At 42.2% G+C, this 12,315-nt stretch overlaps 1 protein-coding gene across 21 annotated transcripts in view; it reads right to left on the bottom strand.

Moving 5' to 3' along the window:
* PKHD1 (PKHD1 ciliary IPT domain containing fibrocystin/polyductin) overlaps window positions 1–12,315 on the bottom strand; it is a 466,962-nt gene that overhangs the window by 256,168 nt on the left and 198,479 nt on the right. For 20 of the 21 annotated variants that reach the window (XR_012157891.2, XR_012157890.2, XR_012157896.2 and 17 more), the window contains 3 exons: window positions 8,893–9,087; window positions 4,435–4,560; window positions 1,834–1,967 (listed from right to left, as the gene is read on the bottom strand). Coding sequence is in view for 16 of the 21 variants with exons in the window: in XM_073335719.2 (XP_073191820.1) it covers window positions 1,834–1,967; window positions 4,435–4,560; window positions 8,893–9,087 (455 nt within the window). In the remaining 5 variants the exon portion in view is untranslated. The remainder of the gene's footprint in view (window positions 1–1,833; window positions 1,968–4,434; window positions 4,561–8,892; window positions 9,088–12,315) is intronic. The other variant, XM_073335709.2, reaches the window with a different exon arrangement.

Below are 12,315 nucleotides of genomic sequence, written 5' to 3'. Positions count from 1 at the left end.
TTCACACAACGCACAGTCCACCCACGGAACTTGTTGTCAGGGGTTGTTGTGAAGACCAAGGTTATAACAGTGTTCAAAAAAAAATTTAGATAAATTCATGGAGGAGAGATCCATCAGTGGCTATTAGCCAAAATGGTCAGAGATGCAACCCCATCCTCTGGGTGTCCCTAAATCTCTAACTGACCGAAGCTGGAATTGGAATATCAAGGGATGGATCACTCAATAATTGCCCTATTCTGTGTATTCCCTCTGAAGCATCTGCTACTGGTCACTGTTGGAAGACTAGATGCTGGGCTAGACAGACCACTGGTCTGACCCAGGATGGTCATTCTTATGAACCCTCATGAAGTGCAGATGCCTAAACTGATTAACTTCAAGAGCCTAGTGCTGTGGCTAAAATCCTTCCTTCCCTCCCTGCAGTTCAGCACTTCTACTTTTTATATTAGGGTAGAGTTTGAAGGCCCCAAGTGAGATTAGGCACCATACAGGCACATAATAGGAGACTGTCCCTAACCCCAAAAGCCTACAAATATATTGTGGTCTTTTCTACAGTGACCATGTCTTTCCTTTTTTTTTTTTTTGTCAAGTACTTCTGGGTGCTGTACAATAATAAATACCCCTACTAATAATGTAGATAAAGGGAGGTATATTCCTCGTTTTCTTTTAGACTTCAGTATCCTCCTGTTGCAATGCCTTATATGCCCATCCCCTTAGATGGCAGCTCACAATGGAGATTGCAATGAGCATCTGCTATGCCACCCACACTGGCTTGCAGAGGACAGGCCCCAGTAGTTTTTACCCCAGTGGCTGGTTACATGTCCATGGCCTCAACTTGTGAATAGATCTCTGAATTTCTATTATAGCACATGAGCTAAACAAATGTGTTGAAAACTGACTGAGTTAGCTTCACAAGTACATTGACAGGTAAATGTAGCAAGCCCTTTAACAGCTGAACCATTGGTACTGAGTCAGACAGCTCTAGGCTATGCCAATGTACAACTGTGTAGATCTCTCTGTGTTTAGAGGCCCTGAAGTCATGCTACTCTGCCTACATTTTTAAAAAACATAATAGATGCCTCCACTATATTCTCTAAAGTGGCCTGTAAAGTTGGGTATATGCCCTGCAGGGAATTAAATCGTAGTTCTCTCTTTATTCTCAGGCAAACTTGTCAAGAGAGTAACAGAGGAAACCTGTTGGTCTGTTTCTCACCTTCAAAGTTAGGTGCAACTCTTTGAGGAGCAGAGAGTGAAGAGGAAATCATGTCCTCATATGTAGTTCCTCGTTGGTTTCAGTTTCTATGGATTGGCAGTCCTTGAGTTTTTTCTTGAGTTTCGGGTAGAAATTCAGGTGGAATTCACTTGAAACTGTGGAATTGTATTTGGTTTGCCATCCAGATCAGGAAAAACTGAATTTTTTAAAGTTTGATGGAAACAATAAAACTGGTCCAGAATTGATCAGATCTCGGCCTAGGTTTTTTGGCAAAATTTTGTGCGCCTTCTGATGAACCCAAGATGACTTTGGACTTTGTAACGAAACATAAAAAGCTTGGAAGTTACATAGGGACTGGAGTTTTGTTGCAAACATTTTACACCGTATGTATGTGAGAGAAAGAGAGAGATTATGTGGGTGGGTGTGAGTGTGTGTTTATGTATAGAGACAGAGACTATTATTAGGGAATATATCATTGTGCACTTGTATTACTATCCTGTTTCAGTAACCATCCTTATTAAAACTCACTCAGTAAGTGAACAACCCGTGTTTGGGTCACCCTGAGAAGCATATTTCAGACCAATCTTTTGTTCTTGGATACAGTGTTGTTTTTTTACCCTTACCTCTACCTGGTTAGCCGGAGCCCTGATGTAGATCCCTGCTGGTGATAATGTTTCTATGTTGGAAAGTCCATCTGTTCCAGAAAGGCCAATCACTGTGTTGTGACTGACTTCATTCCCCTCTTCCAACCACCCTCCTAAAATATAATCAGAGGCACAAATTCATCAAATACAGTCCAACAGTCAACACCCATGCAGATCACATATTATTCTCTCGGTGTTATTCCCCACCTATAGTGTTGTGCAAGGCACTGTGCGCTGATTGGCTGCAGCTCTTCACCATAGAGGTGGCTGCCTTTCTGCAGTGCTGTACTTGTACTGTTTGCAAAGCACGCTGGAATCTATGTTACGCCACAGAGAGAAAGCTGAGAGTGGGGCAGGGTCAATTTAACATGGCAGGGGTCTAAATATCAGGGGTGAAAATTATTACTGGGGTGCATAATTGAAAGATCAGATAATTTCCACAGGATGGAGAGGGAACTGTTGTTATTAATTTGTACTATGGTTGTGCCAAGAGGCCAGAACCAAGATCAGAGCCTCTTGTGCTAGGCACTGTACAAACACAGAGTAAGACAGTCTGTGCCCCGAAGAGTTTAGAATCTAAACAGAGAAGACAGACAATGGTTAGGAAGAAGAGATATTATGATACACATTGTACAGATGGGGAATGGAGGCACAGAGAGATGGAGGTGAGTTGCCTAAATTCACCCTGTGACAGAGCCAGGAGTTAAACCCCAAATCTCCTGAGTTCCCACCCAATGCCTTAACCATGTAAACAGAAAGATTAAAAACACATCATGCAATCATGTACCAAAGTGCCTTGGGTTTTCACTTGTTGTTGTTTTATTTTGGTCGGTGTTGGTTTTTTGGTTGTTTTTTTTTTTGGTTTTGGGTTGTTTCTTTGTTTTGTTTTTTGAGTGATGAACTAGACAATGGGCAGAAGACAACAACGGAGCCACCACTCACAGCAGCACACATGCCCCCTGCCTGCAGTAATTGGGTCCCCAAAACGGCATGCATCGTGAATTGGCACAGAAAGGAAAGGAAAGAAAAGCACCCTAACCTCTATCCTAAGGAAATGCCAGCCATCATCTATCTGGAAAATGGCAAGCCCTATCCAAGGAACATGCAAGTCAACCTCACCCTTCCTTTTCAAGACATATGGTTCTTGCTAGGGATAACATATGCCAACGTTCCCTCCAATTCTTCCCTGGACACAGATACCCTCCCCCATATTAACCACCCTAAATTCAAGCTGATCTCCAAAAAATATATATATGCTTAGAGTTTGGGGCTTTATTTTTTCACACATCATGCAACCTCTATGGCATTTACCTTGGAACTAGATCCTGCTGAGAAATATTTCCTTTTCAGATTGTATTTATTTCAATCACAGCCATTATGAGAGCAAAAGTAGGATTGTACACTAGTGCTTTGACAGTCATACAGGTTTGAAAGGAGGCATAAAAAGTCTTGGCTTCCAGGCCGGGATCTTGTTTGCCAATTAAAGTTTAAGCCCAGAGCAACTTTTTATGACTGTCCTGCAAAATCCTAGCAAATAGGGGTTTAAATGAAATCATTGAGAGATTTCAATTCTAGAGCAGAAAACAGGCAGCTATAATAAATATGCCTTTACAGGTAACAAAATGATATATAAATTCATCTTTCAGACCCTCTGGAGCTACTGACATTGAAGCCATTAAAGACGTCTTGAGGATACAAAGTATTCAGCCCGAAATTTCTGAGGACACATTTAGTTCAGCCCAGAGATTGGAAAGTCAGAATTATGTCTCAGCATGAATGATGGGAGGAACGGATTTCCAAATTAAGACCTGGACAGGTTGAGCTCTGCACCTGTTTATAGTCAAAGTGCTTTCAGTGGGACTCTAGTCAAGCGAAAGGCCTGCATGTGTGCACTGGATTGCAGGGTTGGGGCCTAAGGCTTTTGTTTGTTTGTTTAAATTTAAATTGCTGTTTCTCATCCATGACTGGCGGCAGCCAAAACTAAAGTGATATCATGACCTACTCAGGCAGTATGGAATGCCTGTGGAACAGGCTGCAGACCAATCTCCAGCTTGCTTTAATGGTAGATAGGAGAGAGATTTTGATTTTCAATATTTTTATTGTCTCAAATCAGTCAAGTACTTAAGCCTGTGCTTGACTTTAAACATGTGCTATCATCCTATTGTTTTCAATGTCACCTGATCAACACTAATGGGAAGTATGTGCTTAGGTGAATCAGGGCTATAAATATTACGTCATAGAGTTCTTTCCATGACAGGTGAATCAGATTTTTTTTTTTAAAAAAAATCTCTATCTACTGTTAGATTGTAAAGAAAAGAGGTGGTGCAGGAGAGAAGTACCAATAGGACTGAACAAGCTCCATGCTGGTCATAAGAAATGGACCCAAGGCATATATGGTTACAAGAAAACAGGTCCTCAGCATCTGCATGAGGAAGTTGGAGAGTGATATACAGGATTCCACAAGACTAGTGCCAGAGAACATGAATCGAACCTTCTTCCGCCCAAGGAAGTTTCGATTAACTGTACCCTTGGCATAAAGAGCCACGTATAGGTTGATTGAAAATCCTCTGCTTCACTTACCCAGTAGAATCCCATGACCTAAAATGTTATAGAAAACATTATTGTCCACTCTTAACTCTGAGATCCTCGACAGACTGAGTCCCCGACCAAAGGAATCCCACACTGAGCAACCGCGAATGTAAGAATCTGGAAAGAAAAGGGTAGTGTCAGAGGAAAGCAGGAACATAACTCCAAGTTGCCTCCGTTAAAGGTGAGGTTTTTGTACAAGATGTTATTCATCAACTCTGATGCTGCTTGGTTCATCCAATTTGCTGTGATGCTCCGATGAGACAGATCACAATTTAAGCTGTTCACCCAAATTTTGCAATTTTTACTAACCTGCAAGTATTGCTTATATGATGAATTTTACCCCCTCAGCCCTCAAATGATTTCCAACGGGTAGAATGTTTGCAACATTGTGACATTGAATCACAACATAACGAGGTTTTAAATCAGCATCATAACATTGCAAAGTAATGTGGCATCGTGCTTAGACAAAGCTATCACATTTTCTATGTCGTCACTATATTAAGTGAATTTGCATCACAACAATGTCATGCAAGTGAGGTTTTTTTCTATACGACAAACTTTGAAATGTGGCCAGTTTAGCACAATCACACAAGAAGCTGAACATATGCCATCCAGTGATTTGCAAAGCAAGAATAAAAATGTCATTACACTGTAAGAGATCTTTTATATGTAACCCAGTAAGCCATGTGCAAATTAGCAGACATGACTAAGGACAGGCCAGTGTGGGCTACATGCCAGGACAAAGGCAAAGCTTTCTCAGCTGATGTTCATATCCCGGACTTGATCTAGCTCCCTTTGACACCAATGGAAAGACTCCCATTGGCATGAACAGGAGTTGGAGGGTCCCTACAACCATCACCAGACTTTACTCGCAGTCTGCAGTAGTGATGGACAAACCCTAAAAGACTGATATTCCAAGTTAATTAAACCTCCCCCATGAGACTACAGTGGGGGAGGTCTAGGTTGGATATTAGGAAACACTATTTCACTAGAAGGGTGGTGAAGCACTGAAATGGGTTACCTAGGGAGGTGGTGGAATCTCCATCCTTAGAGGTTTTTAAGGCCCGGCTTGACAAAACCCTGGTTGGGATGATTTAATGTGAGTTGGTCCTGCTTTGAGCAGGGGATTGGACTAGATGACCTCCTGAGATCTCTTCCAATCCTAATATTCTATGTTCTATGAATTCTATGATTCTACAAAGTTTGGCTAGGAATATCATGAGAACCAACTTTACCCATGAGCTTTCCAGCTCTTCCTGCTTTCCAATTGCTGGACTGAAACTAATGAAATAGGTTTCAGAGTAACAGCCGTGTTAGTCTGTATTCACAAAAAGAAAGGGAGTACTTGTGGCACCTTAGAGACTAACCAATTTATTTGAGCATAAGCTTTCGTGAGTTACAGCTGCATCCAATGAAGTGAGCTGTAGCTCACAAAAGCTTATGCTCAAATAAATTGGTTAGTCTCTATTTGAGCATAAGCTTTTGAGAGCTACAGCTCACTTCATTGGATGCAGCTGTAACTCACGAAAGCTTATGCTCAAATAAATTGGTTAGTCTCTATGGTGCCACAAGTACTCCTTTTCTTTTAATGAAATAGGCTCATTCTTAGTATTTTACTTCTGTTTCCAGTGCTGGCCAGCCCATGATTACACAGAGAAGCAACAAAAATGAAATATAATTTGAGGCAGGCTGCTAGGCAGAGGGGAAAAACAACTAAATATCTTAAAACCTTCAACAAGATTCATTAGGGGTTGAGTTCTAGGAATGGATAAAACAATGTGGATTTCCTATTTAATCGAATCACCTCTAGTCCAAAACACATTTCATGGAGCACAGAAAGAGGCCCCTAAATACAAAATTTGGTTTGGTTTGGAATGTGGATTTTGAAGAAAACAGAATCATAGAATTATAGAACTGGAAGGGACCTCGAGAGGTCATCTAGTCCAGTCCCCTGCACTCATGTCAGGACTATATTATCTAGACCATTCCTGACGAGGGTTTGTCTAACCTGCTCTAAAAAATATCCAATCATGGAGATTCCACAACCTCCCTAGGCAATTTATGCCAGTGCTTAACCACCCTGACAGTTAGGAAGTTTTTCCTATTGTCCAACCTACATCTCCCTTGCTGCAATTTAAGCCCATTGCTGCTTCTCCTACTCTCAGAGGTTAAGAAAAAACATTTTTCTTCCTCCTCCTTGTAACAACCTTTTACATACTTGAAAACTTATGTCCCCTCTCAGTCTTCTCTTTTCCAGACTAAACAAACCCAATTTTTTCAATCTTCCCTCATAGATCATGTTTTCTAGACCTTTAATCATTTTTGTTGCTCTTCCCTGGACTCTCTCCAATTTGTCCACATCCTTCCAGAAATGTGGCACCCAGAACTGGACACAATACTCCAGTGGAGGCCTAATCAGCGCAGAGTAGAGTGGAAGAATTACTTCTCCTGTCTTGCTTACACCACTCCTGCTAATACATCCCAGAATGACGTTCGCTTTTTTTGCAACAGTGTTACACTGTTGACTCATATTTAGCTTGTGGTCCACTATGACCCCCAGATCCTTTTCCGCAGTACTCCTTCCTAGGCAGTCATTTCCCATTTTGCATGTGTGTAACTGATTGTTCCTTCCTGAATGGAGTACTTTGCATTTGTCCTTACTGAATTTCATCCTATTTACTTCAGACTATTTCTCAAGTTTGTTCAGATCATTTTGAACTTTAATCCTATCCCCCAAAGCACTTGCAATTCCTCCCAGCGTGGTATCATCCACAAACTTTATAATTGTACTGTGTATGCCATTATCTAAATCACTGATGAAGATATTGAACAGAACTGGACCCAGAACTGCTCCCTGCAGGACTCCACTGATTATGCCCTTCCAGCATGACTCTGAACCACTCATAACTCTCTGGGAATGGTTTTCCAACCAGTTTTGCATTCACCTTATAGTAGCTCCATCCAGGTTGCATTTCCCTAGTTTATTTATGAGAAGGTCATGCGGGACAGTATCAAAAGCTTTACTAAAATCAAGATATACCATGTCTCCTGCTTCCTCCCTGTCCACAAGGCTTGTTACCCTGTCATAGAAAGCTATCAGGTTGGTTTGACAGAATTTGTTTTTGACAAATCCATACTGACTGTTACTTATCATCTTATTATCTTCTAGATGTTTGCAAATTGATTGCTTAATTATTTGCTCCATTATCTTTCCAGGTTCAGAAGTTAAGCTGACTGGTCTGTAATTCCCTGGGTTGTCCTTATTTCCCTTTTTATAGATGGGCACTATATTTGCCCTTTTCCAGTCTTCTGGAATCTCTCCCATCTTCCATGACTTCTCAAAGAAAATCGCTAATGGCTCAGATATCTACTCAGCCAACTCCTTGAGTATTCTAGGATGCATTTCATCAGGCCTTGGTGACTTTAAGACATCTAATTTGTCCAAGTAATCTTGTTCTTTCCCTTTTTTAGCCTCTTCTGATCCTACCTCATTTTCACTGTCATTCAATATGTTAGATGTCCCATCACCACCAACCTTCTTGGTGAAAACCAAAACAAAGAAGTCATTAAGCAACTCTGCCATTTCCACATTTTCTGTTATTATTCCCCCCAACCCCGCCCCTACTCACTGAGTAACAGACCTACCCTGTCCTTGTTCTTCCTCTTGCTTCTAATGTGTTTGTATAATGTTTTCTTGTTACCTTTTATGTCTCTAGCTAGTTTGATCTTGTTTTGTGCCTTGACCTTTCTAATTTTGTCCCTACATTCTCGTGTTATTTGTTTATATTCATCCTTTGTAATTTGACCTAGTTTCCCCTTTTTATAGGGCTCTTTTTTGAGTTTTAGATCACTGAAGATCTCCTGGTTAAGCCAGGGTGGTCTCTTGCCATACTTCCTATCTTTCCTATGCAGTGGGAAAGTTTGCTCTTGTGCCCTTAACAATGTCTCTTTGAAAAACTGTCAGCTGTCTTCTATTGTTTTTAGACTTGCTTCCCATGTGATCTTACCTACCAACTCCCTGAGTTTTCTAAAGTCTGCCTTCTTGAAATCCATTGTCTTTATTGTGCTGTTCTCCCTCCTCCCATTCCTTCGAATCATGAACTCTACCATTTTATAATCACTTTCATGCCCCAAGTTCAATCAGTTGAGTCTTGATTCATGGTATTTCTTGGGCCTATCTCCGATCTATAATAATAACCAATAGCACCTATTTATTATATAGCATTTTTTATCAATAGATCCCAAGGCACTTCACAGTCTTTAGCGTCTCTACCGTGACTATACCCCTGAGAGCTTGGACAGTGCTATTGTACCCATTTCACAGATGAGGAGCTGAAGCACAGAGAGGCTAAGTGACTTGGCTGAGTTCAGAGAGGAAGTTGGTGGCAGAGCGGGTAATTGAACCAAGGTCTCCCAAGTGCTAGACAAGGGCCCTAAACAGTCTCTCACCAGTCATAAGGGCATCCCCGGCAACGGTCAGTGCGCTCAGGTGGTGCTGGAATGCTTGGCCCACATGCTGGAATTGAACGCCTTCCAAACGGATGCGACTGTCCTCACCCTGGAAAGCTTGCACAATAACAACGGCCCCCATGTCCCGGGATCCTAGCATCCTCTCGCTCTTCTTGTACAGACATACCGAGGCATCTGAAATACAGCAGAGAGAGTCTGTCAACGGCACAGCTCCACAGTGACTCTATGTTCCATGCAAAGTCCTAAGCCATGCCTTTCCATGCATAAGAGCTGATCCTTTTTAGAGGGACGTATATTGAAACCCACAGGAAGCTGAAGTCATTTTATGCTTCGGTAAGCTCCTTCTGTTCAGTTCTAAATAGATCTGTGCCTGGGAAAGATGACTTTGACATTGATTTACTTTGGGTCAGATTCGTGAAAAGGCAATTGGGCATGGATGTATTTGAATTAAACTGCAATGAGAACACTTCAAAATTCTTTATGAACATCAGCTCTTCACAGTACCTCTCGGAGGTGTAAGTAAGGACTATTACCCCCACCTGGCAAGTGGGGAAAATGAGACACAGAGGTTAAGTAGCAACTTGCTCAGGGTCAAAGATGGAAGCAGGGCTCCGTGACTGGCACTCAGATCACACCTCTCTCTTGTTGGCAGAGGTTAGAGAGGATTGAAATGGGCATTGAGTATGAACAATCCCCGTGCTCCTAGAGATGGCTCTTCCACGTCAGACATGAGGCACACAGGTGGGTAGCATATGGAGATTTGTACTACCACTCCCCAGGCTGTGCCTGTTCTGAGGTTAGAGAGAGAATTTCAATCTCCGACACTGTCCGGTCACTTTTAACAGCACTATTTTATTTATTTTATTTTATTTTTAAGACAGAAATGTAACAACAAAATCCCACGGTGACGCTGGCAACCAAGGTGCCAGCTCATGCCAGAGCCGCAGGGCAATTCACCTGCGTAGTAGTATAGATCAAAGTGGCTAGTAAATGTAGAAGAGTGTATTTGGTGCTTAAACTTCATGAAAACGAGTGGGATGTTACGTGCATTGTTTTCACTTATCTGTATCCCGCAAACATGTACACTGCATTCACCCCTGTAACTAAGTAACCCATCAAATGAGAAAGAAGCCTTGTGCAATTCAAACAAAGAACTTTAACAGAAAAGAGCTCATTTAGAAGCAAGTGGGCATTGTGTGTGATGATCGGAGGTCAAAGACTCAAAATGCATTCCTCTCTCCTTCGTCAGAGGAAAAGCCCACATGGCTTCTCATAGCTTGTTTTCTGTGAGAAGAAGCTATAAGTATGGATTCCAGGAAAGATCCTACATCTCTGGACTGTTTGGACTCTTACAGGGAAGTGTACCAGATGCAAAGCAGAGATCCCCAGAGACTATCGACTAGAGACTATTGCGGATGATACTAAACTGGGAGGAGTGGTAGATACGCTGGAGGGGAGGGATAGGATACAGAAGGACCTAGACAAATTGGAGGATTGGGCCAAAAGGAATCTGATGAGGTTCAATAAGGATAAGTGCAGGGTCCTGCACTTAGGACGGAAGAACCCAATGCACAGCTACAGACTAGGGACCGAATGGCTAGGCAGCAGTTCTGCAGAAAAGGACCTAGGGGTGACAGTGGACGAGAAGCTGGATATGAGTCAGCAGTGTGCCCTTGTTGCCAAGAAGGCCAATGGCATTTTGGGATGTATAAGTAGGGGCATAGCGAGCAGATCGAGGGACGTGATCGTTCCCCTCTATTCGACATTGGTGAGGCCTCATCTGGAGTACTGTGTCCAGTTTTGGGCCCCACACTTCAAGAAGGATGTGGATAAATTGGAGAGAGTCCAGCGAAGGGCAACAAAAATGATTAGGGGACTGGAACACATGAGTTATGAGGAGAGGCTGAGGGAGCTGGGATTGTTTAGCCTGCAGAAGAGAAGAATGAGAGGGGATTTGATAGCTGCTTTCAACTACCTGAAAGGGGGTTCCAAAGAGGATGGCTCTAGACTGTTCTCAATGGTAGCAGATGACAGAACGAGGAGTAATGGTCTCAAGTTGCAGTGGGGGAGGTTTAGATTGGATATTAGGAAAAACTTTTTCACTAAGAGGGTGGTGAAACACTGGAATGCGTTACCTAGGGAGGTGGTAGAATCTCCTTCCTTAGAGGTTTTTAAGGTCAGGCTTGACAAAGCCCTGGCTGGGATGATTTAACTGGGAATTGGTCCTGCTTTGAGCAGGGGGTTGGACTAGATGACCTTCTGGGGTCCCTTCCAACCCTGATATTCTATGATTCTATCTGGGAACCATGAAAAGCCTTTTGGGAAACTTGCAGTTTATTACATCCCTGCCACCATTTGGAATTAGAAACTGTGACTCACCTGTGCATATATTTTACCTGCCTTAACTTCTGAATAACTCTCATTTCCTTTTCTTAACTAATAAACCTTTACTTAGTGTACTACAGTATTGGCTACCAGTGTTGTCTTTGGTGTCAGATCTAGAGTACCAATTGATCTGGGATAAGTGACTGGTCTCTTTGGACTGGGAGCAACCTAAACATGATGTGATTTTTGGTTTAAATGACCTTTTATCACAAAGTCCAGTTTGTCTGGGTGGCAAGATAGACTGGAGAGTCTAAGGGGACTGTCTGTGACTTTATGATGAGAATGGTATAAGTGATCCAGGAGTTCACATTTGTTACTGGTTTGGTGAAATTGAATTATAGAACACACCACCAGATTGGGGTGTCTGCCCTGTTTTCTGACAGTCTGCCTTGAGGTAGGCACTAACAGTCATGAGCCGCTCCAGACAATCTGACACCCACCCAAATCATCTTCTTGTTATTCCTCTGACAACCACAGCTTCACTCTAACACAAATAATACCACTCCCACTCCTAGTGCATATCAGTGACAATAGTCCTGGGTGCCAGAGTAAATTCATGGGGCTGTACCAGCAATTGGCTGTTGCATACCAAATGAAGTCTTGTGTGAAAAGTTTAAAGCAGACAGAATTTTAGTTTTAAAGGAAAGCATAGGCAGTCAGCAGTCCTAATTCTCAATCCAAATTACAGTCACTGGGTATGGTTCTGCTCTCTTTTACACGGGAACCCCTGGGTGAATCAGGAACCCCTTCCTGGAAGTCATTGGAGTTATACAAGCATAAAACCACTGTAAGTGTGAGGAAATCAAACCAATTATCGTTATTTGACCAGGTTTTCCAAATGCACTTAGCAACATCCCAGTCTTCTACACTCAAGAGTACAAAAAGGATTGGGAGATTTTCTTTAAGTCACTAACTGGTAAACACAATTAAAAGTTTAACATAATATGTACATGGAAACATTATTTTCAAAAGATATCCTCTTTTCAAAGGTGGGGGGCGGGGTTTTCCGAAGATGGC

This window comes from Lepidochelys kempii, chromosome 3 (genome assembly GCF_965140285.1).
Source record: "Lepidochelys kempii isolate rLepKem1 chromosome 3, rLepKem1.hap1, whole genome shotgun sequence".
NCBI classification, from domain to species: Eukaryota; Metazoa; Chordata; order Testudines; family Cheloniidae; genus Lepidochelys; species Lepidochelys kempii.
Note: the sequence above shows the minus strand (reverse complement) of the source record. Positions and strands in the feature narration are given on the sequence as shown.